Source organism: Phacochoerus africanus, chromosome 8, assembly GCF_016906955.1.
Source record: "Phacochoerus africanus isolate WHEZ1 chromosome 8, ROS_Pafr_v1, whole genome shotgun sequence".
NCBI classification, from domain to species: domain Eukaryota; kingdom Metazoa; phylum Chordata; class Mammalia; order Artiodactyla; family Suidae; genus Phacochoerus; species Phacochoerus africanus.
In genome coordinates, this window is record NC_062551.1 from 60,337,916 (window position 1) to 60,365,455 (window position 27,540).

General features: G+C 43.4%; 1 protein-coding gene across 9 annotated transcripts; it reads left to right on the top strand.

Annotated features, from left to right (window-relative positions):
- The first annotated feature begins 291 nt into the window (after positions 1 to 291).
- On the top strand, positions 292 to 27,130 carry ZNF667 (zinc finger protein 667). 9 transcript variants are annotated; one of them, XM_047790625.1, is made up of 8 exons: positions 1,074 to 1,151; positions 4,993 to 5,076; positions 5,700 to 5,878; positions 10,847 to 10,963; positions 11,248 to 11,339; positions 12,831 to 12,957; positions 14,469 to 14,561; positions 24,292 to 27,130. In XM_047790625.1, the coding sequence occupies exons 5-8, from the start codon at positions 11,307 to 11,309 to the stop codon at positions 25,869 to 25,871; spliced, it is 1,833 nt and encodes a 610-aa protein (XP_047646581.1). In that variant the 5' UTR covers positions 1,074 to 1,151; positions 4,993 to 5,076; positions 5,700 to 5,878; positions 10,847 to 10,963; positions 11,248 to 11,306; the 3' UTR covers positions 25,872 to 27,130. The 9 variants fall into 9 exon arrangements, with proteins under 9 accessions (XP_047646577.1, XP_047646580.1, XP_047646578.1 ...); XM_047790621.1 differs by lacking the exons at positions 1,074 to 1,151; positions 10,847 to 10,963 and adding an exon at positions 292 to 530; XM_047790618.1 differs by lacking the exon at positions 10,847 to 10,963.
- Positions 27,131 to 27,540: the final 410 nt, after the last annotated feature.

Here is a 27,540-nt window from a genome sequence, read left to right on the forward strand (position 1 = left end):
GTCTTTGGTTTCCAACACACACACGTTCTCGAACAATGATTCATGCTCACACACATACACAATAACAAAACCTGAGCCTCACAAACACAAACGCAAAATCACAACCCAGAACCCGAAAGCCCAGGGTATAGAGGCAGCCTCTCACCTCCGGGCTCCTCCCACAGACTCGCGGTCACCTCAGCGGCCACAGGAGGGCGCCCGCGTCCTCGCCCGGGGCGGAAACGAGCCGCAGAGGCTCCTGGGGGATGTAGTCTGGGCCCACAAAGGCGCCGCGCAAAGGATTCTGGGGCTGTTCGTTCAGTGAACGCGCAAGCGAAATCTCACTCCTAGCCTAGGGGAACATCCCTCTGCCTTTCTCCGCGGTCAGTTCTCCTCCAGACGGGACAAATCAGAGCCAGCGCGGGCCAGGACGCCTCAACTTCACGATCCAGGCGCGGCGGTCCAGAACCGCGCCACGTCCCGGAGGCTTCTGGGAATTGCAGCCTGAGCTCGCAGTGCACACGCACGAGCGCGCGCATTACCATCCGCGGGTGAGCCCTGCTCCAGATCCCTCTGAGCTCCGGGCACAAAAGGGGAAGGGTTTTGGGGAGAAACGCTCCCGGACGGAGACGTGTAGGTGTTGAATCCCGAGGGCGGCGAGCTGGGGGAGCTGGGTTTAGCTGAAGGGATCAAGGAAGGGCCCCAGCAGCTGCATACTTCTACGTGATTTCACAAGCACAGTTACAGGTGGGGCCCCCAGACAGCCCCAAGCAGAATAGCAGGGCCGGGGAGCTGCGTGACTTGGTGCAGGGAAGGGGCTTCGGGCCGGCGCGCGTGCGGCGGCGCCCCAAGAGCGGCTCTGATTGGATGAGCGTGCCTGCGTACACCGTTGCGTGTAGAGGGGTAGGGCCTCAGGCCCGTGACCACGAAAAGGTCCCCGGAGAAGCGAGCGAGCGCCTGCGCGCCGCGTGGCTTTGTTTAGGGGCGGGGCCTCGCCCTCTCGGGGACGCCTTAGGGGCGGGGCCTTGGCCCGCCGACGTGTCCCGCGCGCGAGGGGGCGGGGCCAGCCAGCGCGACTCCCGGCTCGCGGAGGCAAGTGCGCAGGCGCGGGGGACGCGCGGAGCTGAGCGGGTGGGTGCCGCGAGGACACGACGCGGGAGGACGGGGAGAGGGTGAGTGTAGGTGTGGGGTGTGGGTGTGAGGTGGTGAGACTCCGCGCCCGCGGCTGCCTGGCGTTTTCTGCCCATGACCGCCTGTGGGGCTGCGTCTGGTTGTGTGTTGAGGGTGTGAGGTGAGGGACTGTGACTGCACCGTGCGGCGGCGTCTCCGCGTTGTGTGTGTGTGTGACGGAGCCGGCCCGTGTGGTGACGGGAGAGGGCCTCGGGACCGCGTACCTTTGCACCGCGAGGTCTGTGGTGCGTGAGGAACAAGGGACTGCGCCTGTGGGGCGGGGGAAGGGGCGCTGGGGGCTGGGAGTGGGTGCGTGAGTGTGGCTCAGAATTTGTGTTATTGGGGCGCGTTCGTGCGTGTGCGTGTGTGTGTGAGGGGGAGAGAGTGACGTAGGTGGTCTTGCCTCGCAGTCTGCAATGGCTGCGTAATTTGACCAGGTGCTGTACGACTGCGAGTGGGCGGTTGTGAGTGTGTGGCAGCGTGTGACTGTGCTGTCCCGAGGTCTCTCCTCCTAACCGTGGAAGGCGGCGGGGGGGGGGGGGTCCCCTTGGAGAGGATTCTGAGCGGCTCTACAGGTGTACCAGCTCCAGGAAAGGGATTATGCTTGCGATCCTGAGAGGCTCTCCCTCTCGGTAAAATAAGATGAGAACAGCACCAGCCTCGGTGTTGGAAAGATTAAATTGCGTAACGTGGGTGAAGCACCCAGGGCAGAGCTTGACACTCTCCAGACCTCGTCTAGGTGCTGTGTGTTCGTCGTGCTGGTGGTCGTGTTTCCTTGTCCTGGTGCGGGGGTAGGAGCGCCGGGGTGAATGCTGGGGGAATGTGCATCTCTCAGCTTTTGCGATTGGGGGGTCCGCCTCCAAAGACTGAGGATCTGATCTCATCTTGCTGATGAGCGATGCCCCTGGCAGCCCAGCTGCTCCTAGTTGGCTATTTCTGCGTGCATTTGAAGGGAGGGCGGAGTCGGCCCTGGTCTCTGACGTCTTTGGCTGCATATGGGTGTGTGTCCGCTTCCTAATTAGTGCAACCTGTGGGATTCTGGGACTTCTGGTTCCATCACTTACTAGTGACGTTGGGAGAGGTCACTTAAATTGCTGCCCCTCCTTTCACCTGCAAAATGAGGATAATAATAGTACCAGTCTTAGGCTTGTGGGGAGTGTTGAGAGGAAGAGCGCCAGATACAAGCAATATATAAATGATAATTGCTTTATTATTAACATAATAACTGCAAGGATTCCACACCAGAGAATAAAATCCACAGGAATAAAAGTAAAAAGTGGAGCCCTAAAGAAAAGGTTTCAGTCAAGAGATGAAATAACCCTAAAGTCTGAGTCAGTCTTAGGTTTGGAATTTTCTAGTCAACGTCCTAGGAAGTCAGGGACAGAGGGTTTTCCTGGATGGCGATATCACAAGGGCACCCATGGGTTCAAGACCCAAGCTGGGAAGTGTCAGGGACAGAGAAGGGGTATTTCATGATAACACAGGGGTCTGGTGACATCTTTGTGTCTGTCTAAACCAGCTTTCCTCCAGCCATGGGCAAGTCAGTCAGCTCCCAAGCCAGGAATGTTCACCTTCGATGACTCCTTGGAATCCTTTGGTCAGGGAATCTAATGAGAGTTTGGCTTTGAGCTTATCAAAGATTTTTCTCCTCCCCAACGGTGAGGTATGGGCTTCAACAGGGAGAGGTCAAATCTCCAATCCACCGCTGATGCTCAGAGACTAGGGCAGTAGTTCTAAACTATGGTCTCACATAGTTTAGAACTCTGAAAAGATTAAAAAAAAAAAAAAAAAAAGCCTGGTCTCAGTCCCCAGAGATTCTGACTTAATTGTTCTGGCACGGGGCCCAGCCATCAATATTTATTAAAAAACCTCCTAGGAGATTCTCATGTGCAAACAAGGTTGAGAGCTACACCTGTGAGAGTCTGTGGGCTCCTCAGGGCTTCTCAGAATGAAATTAATTTAATGGAGGGGAGGGAAGAGGAGGATACCAGTGACCACTGCTTTTAATATCTTATCAAAGCAGTCCTAACAGCTGCATTTCCCTGCAATAGGGACACTCCTAGCTGTATCCTACAAGTGAGGAACTCAGATCTGTTCCCATGGCATAGCAAAGAAATGGCAGGGCTGACATTCAGATGCAAAGCCTGTGTTTTCTATTATAGATGGGTTTGAGTCTTTGGAGAAAGTAGCTTCCTATATCCCTGGCCTCTAGAACTGGCAGGTTCTAGGTAGGCATGGTCTTAAAATATTAGGTGTACAACAAAAACTGGCTGAACAAAAGCAGTGTAACTGTGTGGGTGCATTATTGGCTGGCTTTCAGGTATGTCAGGAACCACCCCCCAACTCAGTACCCAGGAGAACCTCCCCAGGATCACAGGGTTTTTGTGCCCACCATGGCCGTGGTCTAGTGACTCTTTGAGGCTTGTTCTCATCCAGGTTCTAACCATCCTCACCTTAGGAGCAAGAATTTAACTTTGTGCTAAACTGTAAAGCCCTTTCCCACCGTAGGGTCTGGGACATGGAAGACAGGCCAGGTTTATAGCCCTGAGCTGAGGTAGTGTGGGATCCAGCTTCTTTATTTTATTTGTGTTGTTTTGAAGAGGTAATTATGTATGCATGATACAAAATGCCACAGCATAGATAGGGAAAAGTGAGTTTTGAGTTTCCAAGCCTAGTGACCCAGTTCACTTCTTCAGGAACAGTCACTGCTACCAATTTCATTATTTCCCTTCCAGAACTTGTCTGTAACTTTTGAAACTCATATATTCGTATCCTGTGTTTTGTTTTTTTTCTAAGCATTTTTTCTCTACCTTTTTTTCTCCTCATTACACCATATCTTTATTTTATTTATTTTGCCTTTTTGTCTTTTTAGGGCCACACCCGTGGCATGTGGAGGTTCCCAGGCTAGGGGTCTAATTGGAGCTACAGCTGCCAGCCTACACCACAGCTCATGGCAACGCCAGATCCTTAACCCACTGAGCGAGCCCAGGGATTGAACCCTCAACCTTATGGTTCCTAGTCAGATTCGTTTCTGCTGCGCCATGACGGGAACTCCCATATCTTTATTTTAATTTAATTTTTTTGCTTTTTAGGGCTGCACCCACGGCATATGGAGATTCCTAGGCTAGAGGTCAAATTGGAGCTGTAGCTGCTGGCCTGCATCACAGCCATAGCAATGCCAGATACGAGCTGCATCTGTGACCTGCACCACAGCTTATGGCAACGCTGGATCCTTAACCCACTGAGCAGGGCATGGGATCAAACCTGCAACTTTGTAGTTCCTAGTCGGATTCATTTCTGCTGCACCGCAACGGGAACTCCATTACACCATGTCTTGAAGATCATTTCACACAATACATGTAGAGCAGATTTCTAAACCTTGGCACAGTTGACATTTTGGGCCAGATTGCTCATTCTTTGCTCTGGGCACTGTCCCGTGCATTGTAGTATGTTTAACAGCATCCGTGGCCTTCACCCATTAGATGCCAGGAGCACCCCTCCCCAAGTTAGGACAACCACAAATGGCCCAGACATTATAAGTGTCCTCTTTGGGGCAAAATTGCCCTCAATAAAGAAGCACTGATGTTGTGCCGCCTTGTTCCCTTTAAGGGCTACATGGTGTCCCATTTGTGCATGTAGCATTCACTCATTTTCTTATTGATAGGCAGTTGTTTCCATTCTCTAGGTAGAAGTAGTAATTGTAATAGGGAAGAACCATTGTATTCTCTTACAAGTTAATCACCAAAGGGACATTTCTCTAAGCTTAAATTATACCTAATAGCCCATCTCTCAGAACCCTGCCTCCCAGGTAAGGAGCATTAAGCTAAAAATACTTTCCTTTAGCTCACAGGAGACCTCCTGATGAGGCCCACCTGTGAAGGACTGCAGGCGGCAAGAAACTAACATTTGCTTAGTACCGGCACGACTGTAAGTGTGTTGCATGTTAAAATTAATTTAATTTTCACAACAGCCGTGTGGAGTCAGCATTGTGTTTACCTCCTTTGACTGTTGAAGAAGCTGAGGCCCAGAGAGGACAGGGAGCAAATCCAAGGTCACACAGGTAGGGGCCGGCAAAGTTGGGAGCTGAACCCAGATAGCCTAGCTCCAGACAGATGACCTTCGCTGAAGGACTGTGCTGCTGCTTCCTACAGCCCTTGTCATTTTACACACCTGCAAGGATGTCTGAAGACAGATACCAGAAATGAGATGACTGGGTTTAAGGGCATGTGCACCTTCAGTCTTAAAAGATGTTGACAGATTGCCAGTTTCTATCCAGCGGCACTGAGAGTTCTTACTACATCCCTTAGTATCAGGCTTCCTCGACGATGCTTGGTGTATAAAGGAAAAGGAAGGCAGGAAATAGTCATATGCCTGTTGCCAAATATATCTCAGGTAAACTTTTAACAGCTAAGAGTGAGGCAGGTTTTGTTTACCACATTGTACAGATGAGTGAATAGGCTTTGCGTAGCTCTTATATAGCCAGTAATTGGCAGAAGCAAGCTTAGAATCCAGAATTATCTAATATCAAATTGCTGTTCTTTGCTCCCCAGCAGTGCTGAGTTCTTGGAAAGAATTATTTTGTGGACAGGATTGTGCTGCTTAATTTGGAGTGTGTGTAACAGACACAAACAGCTATGGGAAACCACAGGATGGACGTGATGCCACTTCCTGGAGCAATCCATTTTACTTGAGGAATCAGAAGGGAAGCGCCAAGCAATGTACTTATCTGGTAAATGATTTAAAACCTGATTTTTACACTTACACAAACTCAAATTTATTGTAATGTAGGATGCAAAAGTTCTATGGATGTTTCCGAACAAAACAGAAGATTTCAAGAGTTTTGTGTGGTTGGGCAGCTGCTTTGGGCTGTTGTCCCAGTTCATAAAGCCAGGCATTAACCCTCCTCTACTGTGCAGGGACATTAGTGAAAAATTCTCAGAGGCCGTGTGGCAGTGGATTGTTGGAGCTGGTTTGCCCTGGCTCACATAAACCCGTTGTGCACACTTCTCCCAGCTCCATGCTCAGTGACATCAGTTTGATAGCTTACAGTGGGCCCTGGTGGGAGTATTTACACCATGGAAATTGGCAGATGCTACAAATTATCCAGCATTCCACTGTCCCAGGATTGAATACAGGGAGAATTTAGGCATCTAGGATGTTTTTGTCACCATTTTTCTATAGGGGAAGCCTTGCTTAGCACAGTCAGTGAATTGAAGGTCAGGCCACTTGGTGTTTCACTGAGCCGCAACTTCTCAAGCTTGACATGGTCTGCTCCAAATCTCCCTAAGTCCTGTGGCACTCCAGTATAACAAAGGTGAACATCTCAGAACCGTGGAGCCACACTGACGCCTCCCACACCCTGCCAGAGAGGACGATGAGGGCATTTCCTCTCTAGACCTCGGTCTTGCACCAAGAGGGCAGATTGTGCTGCTTGTGGCCAGGGGCTCAAACCCGAGCTTCATCCCTTAAAGCTCTGGGACAACAGTAGGACTTCTCTCTTTCATACTCAAAAGGAAAAGTGCATTATGAGTATCTAACCCAGCTCTCGTTCTCATACTTACTATTAACTGGGAAGCAGTGTTGTCATCCGGGTTTGAGCACATCTAACACGCACAACCCCATTGCTTCCCCAGAGCACCTGAACAGAAGAAAAGTAATTCTGCCTCTCTTCTAGACTCAGAGCCCTAGCCACACTAATGACAACAATGACAAATATAGCTACCATGATACTATCTTTTTTAATACTTAAACTGTAATTGATTTACAGCGTTTCACATACGCAGCATAGTGATTCAGTTATGCATATATATGTATATCTTTGAGATGCTTTCTGATTATGTCAGTATAAGATATTAAATTAGTCCCCTGTACTATACAGTAAGTCCTTGTTTATTCTAAATGTAGTAGTGTGTATCTGTTAATCCCAAATTCCCCATTTATCCCTCCCCTACTGTATTCCCTTTGGTAACCGTAACTTTCTTTTCTATATCAGTAATTCTTTTGGTTTTATCAGTAAGTTCATTTGTATCATTTTTTGAGGATTCCACATATAAGTGATTTCATTTGATATTTGTGTGATTTACTTCACTTAGCATGACAATCTTGAGGTCCATCCATGTTGCTGCAAATGGCAGCATTTCATTCCTTTTATGGCTGAGTAACATTCCATTGCATATAGGTACCGCATCTTCTTTATCTGTTCCTCCTCAGTTGACATTTCGGTTACTTCCATTATTTGGCTGTTGTCAATAATGCTGCTGTGAACATTGGTGGGGGGTGTGCATGCATCTCTTCATATTAGATTTTTGCCTTTTCCAGTCGTATGCCCAGTTTGAACAATGGAAGACTTCAAACTATGTTGAATGAAATTGGTGAGAGTGGGAGTTACCATTGTGGCCCAGTGGAAATGAACCGACTAGTATCCATGAGGATGTGGGGTTGATCCCTGGCCTTGCTCAGTGGGTTGGGGATCTGGCAATACGGTGAGCTATGGTGTAGGTCGCAGACGCTGCTCAGATCTAGCATTGCTGTACTGTGGCGTTGGCTGGCAGCTATAGCTCCTGTTTGACCCCTAGCCTGGGAACTTATATATGCCACAGGTACGACCCTGAAAAGACCAAAAAAAAAAAAAGTGGTGAAAGTGGACATCCTTGACTTGTTCCTGATCTTGGAGGAAATGCTTTCAGCTTTTCACCTCTGATTATGATGTAAGCTGTGGGTTTGTCATACATGGCCTTTATTATGGTGAGGTAGTTTCCTTTTATGACCAATTTTTGGAGAATTTTTATCATAAATGGGTGTTCAATTTTGTCAAAAGCTTTCTCTGAATCTATGGAGATGATCATATGATTTTTATTCAAGTTGTAAATGTGCATCACACTGATTTGTGGTTGTTGAAACATCCTTGCATCCCTGGTATAAATGCCACTTGATCATTTTAGTATGTATCATCTTTTTAATATGCCGTTGGATTTCATTTGCTAGTATTTTGTTGAGGATTTTTGCATCTGTGTTTATCAGTGATATTGGCCTGTAATTTTCTTTTTTGTGGCACTGTTTGGTTTTGTATCAGTGTAATGGTGGTGTCATAGAATGAGCTTGGAAGTGTTTTTTCCTCTGCAATGATTGGAATAGTTTCAGAAGGGTAGGTATTAATACTTCTCTAAATGTTTGAGAGAGTTCACCTGTGAAGCTGTCTTGTCCTGGACTTTTGTTTGTTAGAAGTTTTTTAATCACTGTTCAATTTCAGTATTTGTGATTGGTCTATTCATATTTTCTGTTTCTTCTTGGTTCTGTCTTGGAAGATGGCACCTTTCTGAGAATTTCTCCGGTTTCTTCTAGGTTGTCCTTTTTATTGGCATATAGTTGTTTGCAGCAGTCTCTTAGGAGCCTTTTTAATTCCGTGGTATCAGTTGTAACGTCTCCTTTTTCATTTTTAATATTGATTTGAGCTCCTCTGCCTTTTTTTCTTGCCAAGTCTGGCTAAAGGTTTATCAATTCTGTTTCTCTTTTCTAAGAACCAGATTTTAGTTTCATTGATCCTTTCTATTGCTTTCTTCATCTCTATTTCATTTATTTCTGTTCTGATCTTTGATTTCTTTCCTTCTACTAACTTTGAGTTTTGTTCTTTCTCTTTTTTGCTTTAGGCGTAAGGTTGAGTTGTTTGTGTTCTGTTTGCTGAGGTAAGATTGTATTGCTACAGACTTCCTTCTGAGAACTATTTTTGCTATGCCTCCTAGTTTTGGATCACCATGTTTTTGTTGTCATTTGTCTCTAGGTATTTTTTGATTTCCTTTTTGGTTTCTTTAGGGATACATTGGTTGTTTAGTAACATTTTTTAGCCTCCACATGTTTGTGTTTTTTATAGTTCTTTTCTTGTAATTGATTTCTAATCTCATAGCATTGTGGTTGGAAAAGATGCTTCATATAATGTCACTTTTCCTGAATTTACTGAGTCTTGATTTGTGGCCCAGGATGTGATCTATCCTGGAGAATGTTCCACGTGCACTTGAGAAGAGTGTATATTCTGCTGCTTTCAGATGGAATGTTCTATAAATATCAGTTAAGTCCCTCTGTTCTAGTATGTAGTTTTCTTTTTTTCCTTAGGGCTGCACCAGAGGCATATGGAGGTTCTCAAGCTAGGGGTCGAATCAGAGCTATAGCCACTGGCCTATGCTGCAGCCACAGCAATGTGAGATCTGAGCCATTCTCTGACCTCACCACAGCTCACAGCAATGCCAGATCTTTAACCCTCTGAGTGAGACCAGGGATTGAACCCGAGTCTTCATGGATACTAGTTGAGTTCATTAACTCCTGGGCCCCGATGGGGAACTCCCTAATGTATAACTTAAGCCCTGCGTTTCCTTATTGATTTTCTGTCTGGATGATCTTTCCATTGATGTAAGTGCCAAACATCCTTAAAACTTTATAGTAACTGAATTGAGGATTGGTTTTTAATTTTAGATTTATAATAATTTAATTTTTTATTATAGTTGATTTACAGTGTTCTGTCAACTTTCTGCTGTAGAGCTGTGTTCCCCAGTCATACATATATATGCATTCTTTTTCTCATGCTATCTTCCTTCATGTTCTACATCAAGAGATTGGATAGAGTTCCCTGGGCTGCACAGCAAGATTAATAATAAATTTTAATTCAGTGATTTTATTTTATTTTATATTATTTTATTTTTTTGCTTTTTGGGGCCACACCCATGGCATATGGAGGTTCCCAGGCTAGGGGTTGAATCAGAACTACAGCTGCTGGCCTATACCACAGCCACAGCAACACAGGATCCGAACTGCATCTGCAACCTACACCACAGCTGCCAGATCCTTAATCTGCTGACTGAGGTGAGGGATCGAACCCGCCACCTCATGGTTCCTAGTCAGATTCGTTTCCACTGTGCCACGACAGGAACTCATTATTATTATTATTATTATTATTATTAGGCTGCATCTGCATCATGTGGAAGTTCCTGGGCCAGGAATTGAACACACACACTACAGCCTTGACCCAAGCTGCTGTGGGGACAATGCTGGATCCTTAATCTGCTGCCCCACAGGAGAACTCCTAATTCAGCACTTTTAATACTTATCATTTTATTACAGTTTTAATAGTAAATGAATTGAAGTTACATAAACTTGACATCTCCTCCCTTCCTCTCCTTCTAACCTGATGCACACCACTGAGGTTTCCCTTCCAGATTTCCACACAGCTACCTGATGAATCCCCCCTTCAGCTCTAGCTTCCCCTTTCCCCACAACTAGCACACACCCAGTTTGACACATATCCACCCCCCCAAATTTTGTTAAATGTCACATCATTCACATCACTCTAGCTCAGCACCCCCACTCCCAAGATGCCTTATCAGACTCAGTCAGGATCAATTCCAAACTGTTTATCACCCCTTTATGATCTGGTCCCTCCTGACCTCAGTCTTAAGAAGCCCACTACTCCACACCTCGCTCACTCTGCTCCGCACACTACCTTCTTAGCTTCCTGCCACATGCCAAGCGTGAGCCTGACGCAGGGCCCTTGCGCCTGTGGTACCTTTACCCAGAATGCCTGTCTTCCAGTGCCCAGATGGCCCACGCTTAGACCACATTCACACCTCAGCTCAATGATTCCTCCTCTGAGAGGCCTTTCCCTACTACAGCATCACTCCATGCCCTGCTTTGGTCCTTTTTTTCTTCATAGCAATGATCTCAGCTAACGCTGTGTTCCGTATGGACTCATCTTCCCTGCTGGAATGTAAGGCACTTGAGAATCAGTACCTCTGTGCTCTCTCTCACCTGGGACACTGCCTGGCATCTGGTAGGCATTCAGGAAACACTTGTCAAATGGAAGGAGAGGTGTTTGCACGTCTCATTTGCCTCCTAATCCAGAGCCTCCTATGATCTTAGGAACAGTTCTTAGGTGCTGTGGCACCTCCCTGATTCTGAGAAGCGGTGGGAATGCTTCAGAAGATGTTCTAACATCTACCCCTCTGTGTGCATGTCTGTGCATGTATGTGTGACCATGGTGCGGGGCCCTGGAATTCTTATCCTAGAGACCCCCCCCATACGTGCAGTAAGCCTCATGACTTCTGTTTTTCCCAGCCCCTTCTTCTCAGCACTCTGCCCCTCTCCAGATTTGAACCCTCAAGGGGGAGGAAAGGATGCCTGCTGCACGTGGGAAATCCAAGTCCAAGGTAAGCAACAATGACTCTTTCTTCAGGAGTGTTCCATCTTGTAAGAAACCATTTGCTTTCCTTCCATGGGAACATCCTGCCCCATAGAGACCCAACCAGGACCTGGTCCAAGTTTTTCCTTCCTTCACCACGGAGGACGGGAGGAAGAGAAGGGTTCCAGTGACACCCCCCCCCCCTCCTTTTTTCTCAGTGTACACATGACCATTCACCTACTCTTTCAGCATCTCCAGGGTCTCTCTGCCTGTGTTGGGAGAAACGCCCTCCCCAGAGAGAAGACCGGGGCCACCGTGATTTCTCAAGGTGGACATGAGTGTCCAGGTGGTCCTGCTGGGTCAGAGGATGTTATGCTCCAGATTTAACCTCTTAATGTTGCTTTGCTTTTACTTGTGCAACCCACATGTACTGGGAGGAAGTCTCTCTAACTTGAAGAGACTCTTCGTATAACCCTGTATTCCAGTTGAGGTAGCTGCAGCCAGGCCAGTGATGCAGCTTCCTGTAATAAGCACATTTATCACTCTAGATGATCAAATGATTTTCTACAATAAGCCTCTTGAATGTACTTTCTCATAATGAGTACTTTTGCCCTCCAAGTTATGTGTATTCATTCTCTGTTGCCACAGACTTGGCATTCAAAACAGCATGCATTTGTTACCACATGGTTCATGGGTGGGAGTTGAGAACAGCTTGACTTAGCTGGGTCCTCTGCTTTGGGTTCACCAGGGTGAAATCAGGGTGTCAGCCAGCTGTGGTCTCATCTGAAGCTCAGGGTCCTTTTCGAACTCATTTGCGATTGGCACAATTTAGTTTGTTCTCCTGATTCCCATGTGGCTCCCTTCATCCCATCTTGAAACCAGCAATAATGGGTTAAATATCACTTAAGCTTCAGATCTCCCTGACTTGCCTTTCCGCTCTCCTCTTTTACCTTGTTGGTAGAAAGTTCTTGCCTCTTAGGGGCTCCTGTGATGACATCAGGCCCACCAGGCCTATGTTACGGTCACCTGTTTAGGAACCTTGATTACATCTGCAAATAAAGTTTCGCCATGTGTAATGCACTCACATGTGCGTTAGAAGCCAGACTGCCCAGATTGAATCCCAGCTTCTTCTTTTACAAGCTGTGAGACCTTCAGTAAGCCACCTCAGCTCTCTGAGCCTTGATTTCCTCATCTGCACATTGCTGTGATTCTCTTGGCAGTGCCCAGTTTACTGGCAAACATGAGGCAGTACAGGAGGGGACTTAGAAAGTTTCCTTGTCTCTGTCAGTGCCCAGTAAGTTCACGATGATACGCTTTTTTATACAATACAGTCTTTTAATAACAGTGATTGCATTATGCTTTATTCAATATCCCTGCCCCCTTTGGCCCCAGAACCGCACATGTTTCCTTAGTAGAGTCCCAGCATCATGTATCTCCCAGATTTGGGCAAGCCCCCTGTTTTCTCCAGCCACATGGAAGCACAAGCCCCTGTGAAAGGATGTGTGACTTTCCATTTCAGGCACCAGTGACGTTTGGGGATTTGGCCATCTATTTCTCCCAGGAGGAATGGGAGTGCCTGAGCCCCATTCAGAAAGACCTATACGAAGATGTCATGTTGGAAAACTACCAGAACCTGGTATCTCTTGGTAAGGCTTTCCTGCTCCCACAATTCACAACGGGCCCATTGGAGGACAGGAGTCAGGCCAGTCAGGAAAATAGAAGCCACTCCAGTTTTGTGGACTTTTTACAGTAGCCTTATTGAGATAAAATTCACACATTACACAGTTCACCCATACAGAGTTTACAGTTCGGCAGCACTTAGTGTATTCACAGTGTTACGCATCCATCGCCATAGTCACTTCTAGAACATTTTCATGACCACCAACCTCATACCCCTTAGCGATCATTTTTTATTTCGCCCTGCCCACTAATACCCCTTGATTAGGCCAACCTTTTCTGTCTCTATAATTTGCCTATTCTTGGCCTACCATGGAAATGGAATCGTAAATACGTTGTCCTTTTTTTTAGGGCTGTACCCGTGGCACATGAAAGTTCCCAGGCTAGGGGTTGAATTGGAGCTGCAGCTGCCAGCCTACACCTCAGCCACAACAACATGGGATCTGAGCTGTATCTGTGACCTGCACCACAGCTTACGGCAACGCTGGATCCTTAACCCACTGAGTGAGGCCAGGGATTGAACCCATATCCTCATGGTTACTAGTCAGATTCGTTTCCATTGCTCCACAACGGGAACTCTGATGTGTTGTCCTTTGTATCCAGCTTCTTTCACTTAATGTAATATTTTTGAGGTTGATCAGCATTTTAGCATGTATTAGCACCTCGTGGCCAAATAATATTCCACATCGTGTTTATCTGTTCGTCAGTCGATGGGCATTTGGGCTGTTTGCACTGTGACTATTAGGAATCTGCTGCTGTGAATGTTTGCATACAAGTTTTTGTGTGGATGCATATTTTCTTTTCTCTTGGGTGTATACCTAGGGGTGGTATATGCTGGCCATGTAATAACTATATATGTATTCTTTTGAGGACACCTGGGTTGTTTTAGAATTTACTTAACAGGTACTATTAAAAGGTGCTTACTGGACACTGAGGTAACACAGAGATGGTAACTGCAGGACACAGCCACCATCCCAGGGCTGGGAGGATAGAGGGAAGTTTCCTGGATTTAGAGAAAGGGAAGCAGACTTCTGAAGGAGAGGGGCACACTGCCAAGTGGGTGTAACCTCCTGAGAGGCGAGAGGAAGCTAGTTCTGACAGTGCACAGAAAAAGAGAAAAGCAGAAATTGCAGCCACCAGTACCCTGTTTGGTGGATGCTGCCCAGGAGCAACTGGCATAGAGGTGTGGATTCCAGAAGACTAGACAACAGTGATCTTAGGAACGGAAAGGTGATAGCTAAGTTACCAGCCTCAGGAGTTTGGTTCAATTTTTCGGGAAAATAGTTGGCTTTGTAGAGTTAGAAATGAATAGTTCTGCTGGCAGTGCCTGAACTTTTGTCTAACTTACTTTCCACCTGCCCTTCACATCCTCTGCTCTCCTTTTGTGCTGATAAACCTCCATTTTTGTTGATACAGAGCTCAGCTCTAACAGCCGTGGTTCTCACCTCCTGCTCAGTTCTGGTGTTTTTCCTCCATGCAGGACTTTCCTTTCGGAGGCCGAATGTGATCACCTTATTGGAAAAGGGGAAAGCGCCCTGGATGGTGGAGCCGGTGAAAAGACGCCGGGGCTTGGGTGAGTGACGGAAAACCAAGGCTTAGAAGTTGGCATTGCATGTGAGGGTGCCCTCCATCGTGAGGGGCACCATCTCTGACATAATAGGTGGTAGCCACTCTTTTCCACCTCAAAGGCCCCAGGCTCGTGCAGAAAACTCCAGTCTTCAGTATGAGTTCCCAGGGGGAGAATAACCAACGATTAATAAGCCCCTTACTAGGTATCTGACACTCTTAAGTATAGGTTCCTCCCAGCAACCCTGAAAGGTACTCTGTATTTTTATTCCTATTTTATAGATGAGGAAGCTGAAGACCAGAGAGGTTCAGTGACTTGCTTAAGATCATCCAGCTAGGAAGTGGCAGCAGAGCTGGGTTTGAACTCCAGTTTCTGGTCTCAGAAGCTCAGCTTTGGATAGCCTCATTCACCTTTCAAGTCTCCTGCCTTAGCTTTCATACTTCCCTTTAGAGAAAGTGTATTCTGACTTCTGTCATGATAGCATTTCTAATGGTCATACTTGCATCATTTTCTCCGTTCCTTTAAAAAAAATTAAAAGTATTTTCCCATAACTTTTATTTTGTCTGCTTTTCAAGTACCTGCTCCCTTTTCTAGTAGAGTTCTCTTTGGTTGCTGAAGTTAACAGGTTTTTTTTATTTTTTGTAATTTTTTTGTTTTCACAGTTTTATGAGTTTATTTTTTTAACTGTGGTAAAAAAACTAAACAGGTAACATATTTACCACCTTAATCATTTTTAAATGTGCAGTTAAGAGTTCATATTGTCAAGCAAGAGATGTCTAGAAGTTTTTACAATTGCAATCCTGAAACTATACCCACAAAGTACTAATTCTTCCAATCCCTCCACCCCACCCTGTATGATTTTGACGACTATGGATACTTCATACTTCAAATGCAGTATTTGACCTTTTGTGACTGGCTTTTTTCGCTAAGCATGATATCCGCAAAGTTCACCCATGTTGTAGTATATGACAGGATTTTCTTCTTTTTTTAAGGCTACATAATATTCCATTGTATGTATATACCACATTTTCTTTATCCATTCATCTGTCAGTGGACATTTGGGTTGCTTCCACCTCTTGGCTACCGTGAATCATGCTGCAGTGAACATGGGAGTACAGATATCTCTTCGAGATCCTGATTTCAATTCCTTTGGATATGTACCAAGAGGTAGGATTGCTGGATCATATGGTAGTTCTGTTTTTAATTTTCTAAGGAACCTCTATACCATTTTCCATAGCGGCTGCACCATTTTTCATTTCTACCAACAGTACACAGGGGTTCCAACTTCTTATCCTCACCAGCACTTATTTTCTGTTTTTTAATAGTGGCCATCCTTATGGCGTGAGGTGATATTGTGGGTTCAATTTGCATTTCCCTAATGATTAGTGATGTTTAGTATCTTTTTATGTGTTTATTGGCCATTTGTCTATCTTCTTTGTAGAAATGTCTATTCAGGTCCTTTGCCAATTTTTTAATAGGTTATTTGTCTTTTGTTTTTACGTTATAGAAGTTCTTTATATATTCTGCATATTAATCTTTATCAGATAATATGATTTGCAATACGCATACATTGCCTTTTCACTGTTGTTTTCTTTGACATGCAGAAGATAAGTTCGATGTAGTCTCATTTGTCTAGTTTTAAAATTTTGTTGCCTGTCCTTTTTGTGCCATATTGAAGAAATCAAGTGCCAAATCCAGCATCCTGAAGCTTTTCCCCTGTGTTTTCTTCTAGGAGTTTAATAATTTTAGGTCTTATATTTAGGTCTTGAATCAGTTTTGAGTTAATTTTTGTATATGGTATCACATAAAGTTCCAAGTTCATTATTTTGCAGGTAGATAGCTTATTTTCCCAACACCATTCGTGGAAGAAACTGTCCTTTCTTGGCAGCCTCGTTGAAAATCGTTTCTGGGCTCTCTATTCTCTTTTATTGTTCCATGTATCTATCTTTGTGCCCTTATCCACCATCTTTTTTTTATTATTACTGTTTTTACATTTTTCTTTTTTTGGCTGCCCTGCGGCATATGGAATTCTTAAGCCGGGGATCAAGTCCGAGCTGCGGTCACAACCTACAGCACAGATGTGGCAACACTGGATCCTTGAACACACTATGCCAGGCCGGAGACCGGACCTGCATGCTGGCACTGCAGAGATACCACCGATACCATTGTGCCACTGCAGGAACTGCACTACCCCTCATCTTAATTATCAGGATGTTTGTGGCCTCCTATTTCGTTCCTCTCTTTCAAGATTGTTTTGCCTATTTAATGTCCCTTGAGATTCCATATGAATTTTAGGACTGTTTTCTATTTCTGCCAAAACTGCTCTTGGGATTTTGGTAGAGATTGCATCGAATCTGTAAACAACCTTGAGTGGTAGGGACAGTTTTCCAATATTAAGTCTTCCAGTCCCCAAGCACAGGATGTCTTTCCATTTATTTCTGTCTTTGATTTCTTTTAGCAGTGTTTGTAGTTTTGCGTGTACAAGTCATTCATCTCTTTGGCTAAACTTATTCCTAAATATTTTATCCTCTTTGATGCTGTAATGGGATTCTTTTCTCAGTTTCCTTTACGGAGTAGTCATTGTTAGTGTATAGAAGCACTGTTCATTTTTGTATCCTGCCACTGTACTGAGTTTGTTTACTCTTTGTTCAAAGAGGTTTTGGTGTGGAATTGAGGTAGTTCCTTCTGTTCCTAGTTTGTTGAATATTTTTATCACGAAAGAGTATTGAATTTTGTTAAAAGCTTTTTCTGCATCGTTTGAGATAATCATGTGGTTTTTGTCCTTGAATTTGTTCAATGTTATATGTTACATTGATTTTCCCATATTTAACTATCCTTGCATTCCAGGTATAAATCCCACTGGCTCATGTATATGATCCTTTTAATGTGCTGTTGAAATTGGTTTGCTAGTGTTTTGTTTAGGATTGTTGTATCAATATTAGTCTGTAGTTTTCTTCTGGTGTGTCTGTTTTTGGTATTAAGGTAATGATGGCCTCATACAGTGTTAGTGATTATTCCTTGTGCTTGTATTCTCTGAAAGAGATTATGGAGAACTGGAATGATTTCTTCCGTAAATGTTTGGTAGGATCTACTAGCAAACGCATATGGGCCTGGAACTTTCTGTTTGGGAAAATTACTAATTATGATTCAGGATTTTTTTTTGGCCACATCCATGACATATGGAAGTTCCCACGCCAGGGATCAGACCTGTGCCACAGCAGCGACCTGAGCCATAGCAGTGACATGCTGGATCTTTAACTGCTAGACCACCAGAGAACTCCTAGTTCTGTTTTTAAAAGAGATGTATGCTTCTTCAGATCATCTTTTTCTTGTGTGAGTTTTGGCAAATTGTCTTTTAATCATCTAGGTTATCAGATTTGTGGACATAGAATTTGTTCAGTTTTCGGAGTTCCTATCCTGGTGCAGCGGAAACAAATCTGGCTGGGAACCATGAGGTTGCGGATTCGATCCCTGGCCTCTCTCAGTAGGTTGGGGATCCGGCATTGCCGTGAGCTGTGGTGTAGGTTGCAGACGGAGCTCGGATCTGGCATTGCTGTGGCTCTGGCGTAGGCTGGCAGCAACAGGTCGGATTAGACCCCTAGCCTGGGAACCTCCATGTGCCTCGGATGCAGCCGTAAAAGGACAAAAGGCAAAAAAAAAAAGTTCAGTTTTCCTTCATTATACTTTTAATTCCCATGAAATATGTAGTGATTTCCCTTTTTTGGTTTTTGATAATGGTAATTTTTGTCTTCTCTCTTTTAGCCTAGCGACAGACTTATCAATTTTATTGATTTTTCAAAGAACCAGCTTTTGATTTCATTGTATTTCTCTACTGATCTCCTCTTTTTGGGTTTACTGATCTGCTCTAGTTCTTATTCTTTTTTCTTTTTTCCTACTTACTTTGGATTTAGTTTGCCCCTCTTTTTCTGGTTTCTTAAGGGGGGAACTTAGATTACTGACTTTAGATGTTTGTTCTTTTCTAATACATGCATTCAGTGCAGTAAATTTCCCTCTAAGCACTACTTTCAGTGCATCTCACATTTTGATAGGGCGTGTTTTCATTTTCATTTATTTAAAAATATTATAAAATTTCTCTTGAGATGTCTTCTTTGACCCATGTGTTATTTAGAGGTGTGAGGTTTAATCACCAAGTATTTGGGGGATTTTTTCCAATCTTTTTGTTAGTGATTTTAATTTCATTGTGGTTTGAGAGCAGACTTTGTATGATTTCTGTTCTTTTAAATTTGTTCTAGGTGTATTGTATGGCCTAGAATATGGTCTGTCTTGGTGAATATTCCTTGTGAGCTTGAGGATGATGTTAATTCTTCTGTTTGATGAAATAATCTGTAGGTGTCAGTTATATACCGTTGGATGATGGTATGGTTGGGTTCCGTATGTCCTTACTGATTTTCTCTCTGCTCATTCTGTCCACTTCTGAGAGGGGGTGTTGGAAGTCTCCAGCTATGATAGTGGACTCATCTGTTTCTCCTTGAATTTATATCAGTTTTTGTCTCATGAAGTTTGATGCTTTGTTGTTCAGTAAATACACATTAGGAATTGCTAAGTCTTGACGTTCCTGCTCTGGCACAGTGGGTTAATGATCCAGCTTGTCTCTGTGGAGGCACCCATTGGATGCCCAGCCTGGCATAGTGGGTTAAGGATCTGACATTGTTGCAGCTATGCTTCAGCTCTGGCTCAGATTTAATACCTGGCCTAGGAACCTTCGTGAATGCCACAAGGGTGGCCAAAAATGAATGAGAAAGAAAAAGGAATCGTTATGTCTTCTTGAAGAGTTGACAGCTTTATCATTGTGTCATACCACTCTTTTTTTTTTCCTTTTTCTTTTTTTTTTTTTCTTGTCTTTTTGCTTTTCTAGGGTTGCTCCCGCGGCATGTGGAGGTTCCCAAGCTAGGGGTCCAATTGAAGCTGTAGCCGCCGGCCTACGCCAGAGCCACAGCAACGCAGGATCCAAGCCGAGTCTGCAACCTACACCACAGCTCACAGCAACGCCAGATCCTTAACCTACTGAGCAAGGCCAGGGATCGAACCCTGCAACCTCATTGTTCTAGTCAGATTCGTTAACCACTGCGCCACAATGGGAGCTCCATTTTCTTAGTTTCTTTTGATGAGTGTTAGCATGGTCTACTTTTATCCATCCATTTACTTTTAATCTATATGTATATGTGTCTAAAGTGGGTTTCATATAGGTGAAATACAGTTGAGTCATGTTTTTTGATCCACTCTGAAAATCCCCTTTTTTTTTTTTTGTCTTTTTGCTATTTCTTGGGCCGCTGCTGCGGCATATGGAGATTCCCAGCCTAGGGGTCGAATCGGAGCTGTAGCTGCCAGCCTACGCCAGAGCCACAGCAACATGGGATCCAAGCCGCGTCTGCAACCTACACCACAGCTCACAGCAATGCCGGATCGTTAACCCACTGAGCAAGGGCAGGGACCAAACCCACAACCTCATGGTTCCTAGTCGGATTCGTTAACCACTGCGCCACGACGGGAACTCCTGAAAATCTTTTTTAATGGGAGCATTTAGGCCATTGACATTCAAAGTGATTTTTGATGTAGTTAGTTGAATTAATATCTACCGTATTTGTTACTGTTTTCCATGTGTTACCTTTATTCTTTATTCCTATTTTTGTCTTTTACTCTTTTTTTTTTCCTGCCTTTTGTGATTTTTTTTTTTCTTTTTAATGCCATACCTGTGGCATATAGAAGTACAGAAGTTCCCAGGCTAGGGGTTGAATTGGCGCTGCAGCTGCAGGCCTAAACCACAGCCACAGCAATGCCAGATCCGGGCCACATCTGCAACATAGGCCACAGCTTGTGGCAACGCCGGATCCTTAACTCACTGAGCAAGAGCAGGGATAGAACCTATATCCTCCTGGATACTAGTGAGTTGTGTTCTTAACCTGCTGAACTACAACAGGAATTCCCTACAATAAACATTTACAGTTAATCCATGTCCACTTTTAAATAAAACTGTACCACATCATGGATAGTGTGAGTACCTTCTAACAAAAAAATGACTCCTTCCTCCTGTCCCCTGTATTATTGCCATAATTTCCTTAACTTACATGTATAAGTATGCATTAACATATAGACACACATAAGATAAATACATAAGCACACATAATCAAATACATTGTTGCTGTTATTTTTGAATAAGCTGTGATCTATTTGACCAATTAGTAATAGGAAAATAGGGAATTCCCGCTGTGGTGCAATGGGATCAGCAGCATCTCTGCACACAGGATGCATGTTCAATCCCTGGCCCTGCACAGCAGGTTAAAGGATCCAGTGTTGCTGCAGCTGTGGCATGGGTTGTAGCTGTGGCTCAGACCTGATCCCTAGCCTGGGAACTCCGTATGGCATGGGACAGCCAAAAAGAGGGGGGAAAAAGAATAAGAAAATAATAGGTGAGTTCCTATTGTGGTGCAAAAATCTGACTAGCATCTACAAAGACGCTGGTTCAGTCCCTGGCCTCACTCAGTGGGTCGGAGAGCCAGTGTTGTGGTGAGCTGTGGTACAGGTTTCAGATGCGGCTCAGATCCTGCATTGCTGTGGCTGTGACTCTGATTTAACCCCTGCCCTGGCAACTTCCTTATGCTGCAAGTGCGGCCCTAAAAAGCAGAAAAGAAAGGATTCTTTTTGGTTTTTTGCCTCAATTTATTCTTTCTTCAACGTTCTTCCTATATGTAGATCTGAGCTTCTCCTCTCCAAAAAACCTCTTTTAACATTTCTTGCAAGGCAGGTGTACTGGCAACAAATTCCCATAATATTTGCTTATTTTGGAGGAAATTTTCACAGGGTATAGAATTCTAGGTTAGTGAGTTTTACCTCTTAGCACTCTAAGTATTTCATTCCACTCTCTTGTTGCTTGCATGGTTTCCGAGAAGTTAAAAAAATCTTTGTTCCTTTACACATGGGATCTTCCCTCTGGCTTCTTTCAGGACTTTTTTCTTTGATTTTCTGTAGTTTAAAAAAGATATGTCTAGGACTAGGTTTTCTAACATGTATATCCTGCTCAGTGATCTTTGAGCATCTTGGATCTGTGATTTGGTGTCTGACATTAATTTGTGAAAATTCTCAGTCATTATTTCAAATGTTTCCTTTTTCTCTTCTCTTCCTGGTATTTCCATTACACATGTGTTATTTCTTCTGAAGTTGTCCGTGTCTTTGGATGTTCTGTTCTGCTGTTTCAGTCTTTGTTTTCTTTGCTTTCTAGGTTTTGAGGATTTTATTGATAAATTTTTAAGCTTTCGGGATCTTTCCTCAGCTTTATTAAATCTACCAAAAAGTGCGTCAAGGGCATTCTTCATTTTCAGTAGTGTTTTTGATCTCTTAACATTTTATTTATCTTTATTTTTATTTTTGCCTTTTAGGGCCGCACCTATGGCATATGGGAGTTCCCAGGCCAGGGGTTGAATTGGAGCTGCAGCTGCAGGCCTACGCCACAGCCACAGCTTGGATGTTGAATCCAAGCTGCGTCTGCAGCCTGAACCACAGCTCACAGCAACAATGGATCCCAGCTCCACTGAGTGAGGCCAGGGATTGAACCTGCATCTTCATGGATACTAGTCCAATTCGTTTCCATTGTGCCACAATGGGAACTCCCTCTCTTAACTTTTTTTTTTTTTGTCTTTTTTGCTATTTCTTGGGCCGCTGCCACGGCATATGGAGGTTCCCAGGCTAGGGGTCAAATCGGAGCTGTAGCCGCCAGCCTACACCTGAGCCACAGCAACATGGGATCCAAGCCGAGACTGCAACCTACACCACAGCTCACGGCAACGCCGGATTGTTAACCCACTGAGCAAGGGCAGGGATTGAACCCGCAACCTCATGGTTCCTAGTCGGATTTGTTAACCACTGCGCCACGACAGGAACTCCCCCTCTCTTAACATTTTATATTGGTTCTTCCTTATGACTTCCACCTTTCTGCTTACATTGCACTTTTCTTCTAATATGCTATTGTATTTCATCCATTAGAGTCCTTAGCATATTAAACATACTCATTTAAAATTTGGGAGTTCCCATTGCACCTCCATGGGTTAAGAACCTGATGTAGCATCTGTGAGGATGCGGGTTCAATCCCTGACCTCAATGGGTTAAGGATCTGGTATTGCTGCAAGCTGCAGTGTAGGTCACAGATGCAGCTTGGATCTGCTGTTGCTGTAGCTGTGGTGTAGGCTGGCAGCTGCAGCTCCACTTCAAGGTCTAGCCTGGAAACTTCCATATACCGCAAATGTGGCCCTAAAAAGAAGGAAAAAAATTTAAAAATTTAAAACTTATCCTAATAAGTCAAACATCTCTGCCGTATTTGAATCTGGTTTTGATATTTGCTGTCTTTTCAGGTTGTGTTTTTTGCCTTCTGATATGTGATGTAATTTTTTCCTGATAGCCTGCCCTGATGTACCATTTAAAAGGAACTGCTGTAATGTGAGGGTGAGGTTAGGAGGAAAGAACTCTCTAGTCCTATGATTAGGTTTTCAATCATTTAGTGAGCCAACTTCTCTGGATTGTGAACATCACAAGTGATTCCGTTTTTTCCTACCTCTCAGGTGGGACAAGCTGGCTAGAGCCAGCTGGAGTTGGGTATTTTCCTTCCCCACGTCAATTAAGCTCTGATAATACCTGGGTCTGGTGGGCTTTGGTTAGCTAGTGTCCCTTGAGGGGGGAGGCCTTTATAAGAGGAACAGACTGCTTGGTCAAATTTAAAAATGAATCCTTTCTCCTCCCCCTGTTGGCAGCCTGAGAGAATTTTTCTCCCATATTAAGATGAGAATCTGATTAAACTCCTAAAGATAAATCTCACAATATTGTGTGGGCCCCCTATGACAGGGTCCCCCTGGAGTTTTTTTAACTCTTAGACTTGTTGGCACTGAGCTTCTGACAATTCATTAATTATAGTTCAGGTTTTCCTACTTCAGCACAGGTTCTCATGGTGATTTTGCTTGTGAGTCTCTGCTCTGGTAAGTTGTGACTCCCTGTATTCTTCTCTTTGTCTCTCCAGTCTTGGAGGAAGTGGTTTTTCTGAGCCCACCCCTCTATAATGGATCTAAGAAGAGTTGTTGGCTTTACCGTTTGTTTAGTTTTTTACTTGTTAAGGCAAAATGGTGACTTCCACACTTTTACAAGAAGAGCCAGAAACCTCAGTTTTTTTGTTGTCGTTGTTTTGTTTTTCTAAAATTTAATTTTAAGAACACTTTTTTTTAAATTTAAAACTTTATTGAAGTACACGTAAAATTCACGCATTTTAAGTGTATATTCAGTAGTTTTTGAAGATTTACCAAATTGTACCACTATCACCACAAACTAGTTCTAGAACACTTTTGCTACCTCAGCAAGATCCCTCACGCCCATTTACGGTTAATCCTTGTTCCCACCTTCAGCTCTAGGTAACCACTAACTCTCTGTAATTTGCCTTCTGTCTTTTCTGGACATTTCATATAATAAAACCACATTCCTCTATTAAACAATTTATGGAGTTTAATGTATATCATTTACATTTATTCTATAAATAAAACCTTCATTCATTTCAAATTACAAGCTTTCCTAAAATGCAGTTATTAAATATTTCTGTAAAACCCTTACCATGTTAAAACTATAATAATACACTAAAAAATTATTATTCTGGTTATCATCATTTGTTATGATTGATAATGATTGCACATAGCTTAATTTTTCTACTAAAGGAAAACAAATTGAATATCTTGATGTCTTTCAGACTTAGGGTCTAAGTTTGAGACCAAGAAGTTACCTCCAAATCAGTGCAACAAATCTGGGCAAAGTGTCTGTCAGAAACCAGTTTCTGCACCACAAAAAGTTTCCAGAGGAAAGAGAGGCTGCAAGAAAAATTCAGTCCTAATAAAACCCAAGAAGATTCATTCAAAGAAGAAATCTTTAAAGTGTAATGACTGTGGGAAATTCTTTAGTCAAAGCTTATCTCTTAAACTTCATCAGAACTGCCATACTGGAGAGAAGCCTTATGAATGCAGTGATTGTAGAAAAGCTTTCAGACAGATCTCATCTCTCATTCTTCATCAGAAAATTCACAGTGGAAGGAAAAGCTATGAATGTGATAAATGTGGAGAAAGTTTCATTCGAAGAACGAGCCTTATTCTACATGGGAAGAGTCATGATGAAAAAGAAATCCTTGACTGTGGGAAGGAATTGGGTCAATGCCCACCTCTCAGTATACATCGAAAAATTCACTTTGTCGAAAATGTGTACCAGTGCAGAAAGTGTGAGAAAGCCTTCATTCGAATGTCATCTTTTTTACTTCATAAGAAAATTCACAATGGGAAGAAAATGCACAAATGCAATAAATGTGGTCGAGGCTTCAGGAAGAAATCAGTCCTTGTTATACATAAAAGAATTCATACTGGAGAGAAAACTCATGAAAATGAGAAGGCCTTAAGTATGAGTCTGCAGCAGAAAAGTCACCATTTAGGGAATCCTTATAAATGCAGAAAATGTAAGAAATCCTTTAGTAGGATTTCATCCATTATACTTCATCAGAGAATTCACAGTTCAAAGAAAGCCTACAAGTGTGATAAATGTGAGAAGGTCTTCAGACGGCTTTCAACTCTTATTCTACATCTAAGAATTCATAATAGAGAGAAACGGTACAGATGCAATAAATGTGAGAAGGTCTGCAATCGGCATTCATCCCTCATTCAGCATCAGAAAATTCATGCAAGGAAAAAGAAACTGTTTGAATGTAAGGAATGTGGGAAGATGTTTTCTGGAACTGCCAACCTTAAAATACATCAGAATATTCATTCTGAAGAGAAACCTTTCAAATGCAATAAATGTAGTAAAGTTTTTGGCCGCCAGTCATTTCTTATTGAACATCAGAGAATTCATACTGGAGAAAAACCCTATCAGTGTGAAGAATGTGGGAAAGCCTTCAGTCACCGAATATCTCTAACCCGACATAAGAGAATTCATACTGAAGACAGACCCTATGAATGTGATCAGTGTGGGAAGGCCTTCAGTCAGAGTGCACACCTCGCCCAACACGAAAGAATTCACACTGGAGAGAAACCATATACATGCAAAACGTGTGGGAAAGCCTTTAGCCAACGCACATCCCTTATTCTACATGAAAGAAGTCATACTGGAGAGAAACCCTATGAATGTAATGAGTGTGGTAAGGCATTTAGCAGTGGCTCAGATCTTATTCGGCATCAGAGAAGTCATTCTTCAGAGAAACCCTATGAATGTAGTAAATGTGGGAAGGCCTATAGTCGGAGCTCATCCTTGATTCGACATCAGAATTCACATTCTGAAGAAAAGGCATAAAATTATTTTTAAATAAAGCAAAGAGGGATGCTGGCAAAGTAGCAGAGACAAGCATGGAAAAATGCATTTGTCCATAACATAAATTGTGTAAAAATGGGACAGTTTAATGATGTGTTCCAGTTTGAAAGCCAAAGAACAAAAAGACATTAATAGTTTTAACCTGAGGATTTGAATCAGCTGAGGCAGTGGCTTTATCATAGGTCTTAGTTTTAAAGTAGCAAGCTCAGATGATTGGCTCAGTTATTTTTAATGAAGAGCATTCTTCATTTGATAAACATCACCAACACTTTACTTCCAGTGTAATTTTAAACTATTTCATTGGTCAGATACAACAAAGTGAATTGTAAATCTGTTTTTTTCTGGATGGAGCTTTGAGCCTAACTAAAGATCACATAAAGAGTTTGAGTTTGTCTCTTAGAACCAAAAGTACCACACAGAATGGATTTCCTCCACAAACTAGGGTACTACTTTGAGCTGACAGATACTCGTGGATGAGAATAAAGATTGTGTGGACTCAGTTGTGTGGAGCAGTAGAGTCATTAACATACTCTGGATATGAACATATATGACCTTCAGGGTGTGAAAAATCTAATGAGCCTGGACAAGCTAATTGGGAGAAAAAAACAAGAAGAACGAGGAACTTCAGAGCAGGGAAAAATTGTTGTTTTACTTGGAAATGAATTTATATTTATATGAATAAACATTGGTATTTTCATATAAGAACACTGGTGTGCAACAAGTGATTAGCGGAGAATGGGACGACATGGACCAAATATGTCCTTCCAAAATTGGTGTGTTTAAAACCCTAAGCTCTAATGTGATGGTATTTGGATTTGAGGCCTTTGAGAGATGATGAGGGTTAGATGAGGTCATGAGGGTGGAGCCCTCATGATAGGATTAATATTTTTAAAGGAAGAGACATCAGAGAACTTGTTGATTCTCTCTCTGCCATGTGAGGACACAGCAGGAAGGTGGCTATCTACCAGCCAGGAAACTAGGCCCTCACCAGTATCCAACCTTGTGGCCTCCTCATCTCAGACTTTCAGCCTGCAAAACTGTGAGAAATTGCTTTTAAGTCACCCCATCTATGGTATTTTGTTATGGCAACCCCAAGACTCATACATGAGAAAAAACCTGCTTTGGTGTGCTAGGCTTTTTTCTTGTCAGTTTTTTACCGTATGTATAATCGTTTTCAGTCCCTCTTTCCAGTTTGTGCAAAATATGTAAGAAATAAAGTCAGAGTTCTCTTTTGTAATTGAGTTACAGGAAGTTGGACTCTTCTGTGTAAGTTTTCTTGTTGCAAAAACTACTTTTGAAAGCACTCATACCTTGTTCAAACACCTTTGAGGAATGTTTGACCACATGGTTTAGGTTCCTCTAACTCTGACCACAGCTAAGAAAACAACACCTGAATTTGTGAAGGGCACATGCATGCAGGATAATAGAACAATTAATTTTCTATTTAAACTTGCCATTAAATTTCCTTTTCCAGGAGTTCCTGTCATGGCTCAGTGGCTAACAAATCCGACTAGGAACCATGAGCTTGCGGGTTCAATCACTGGCCTCACTCAGTGGGTTAAGGATCTGGCGTTGCCATGAGCTGTGGTGTACGTCACAGACACGGCTCGGATCTGGTGTTATTGTGGCTGAGGTGTAGGCCGGCGGCTAC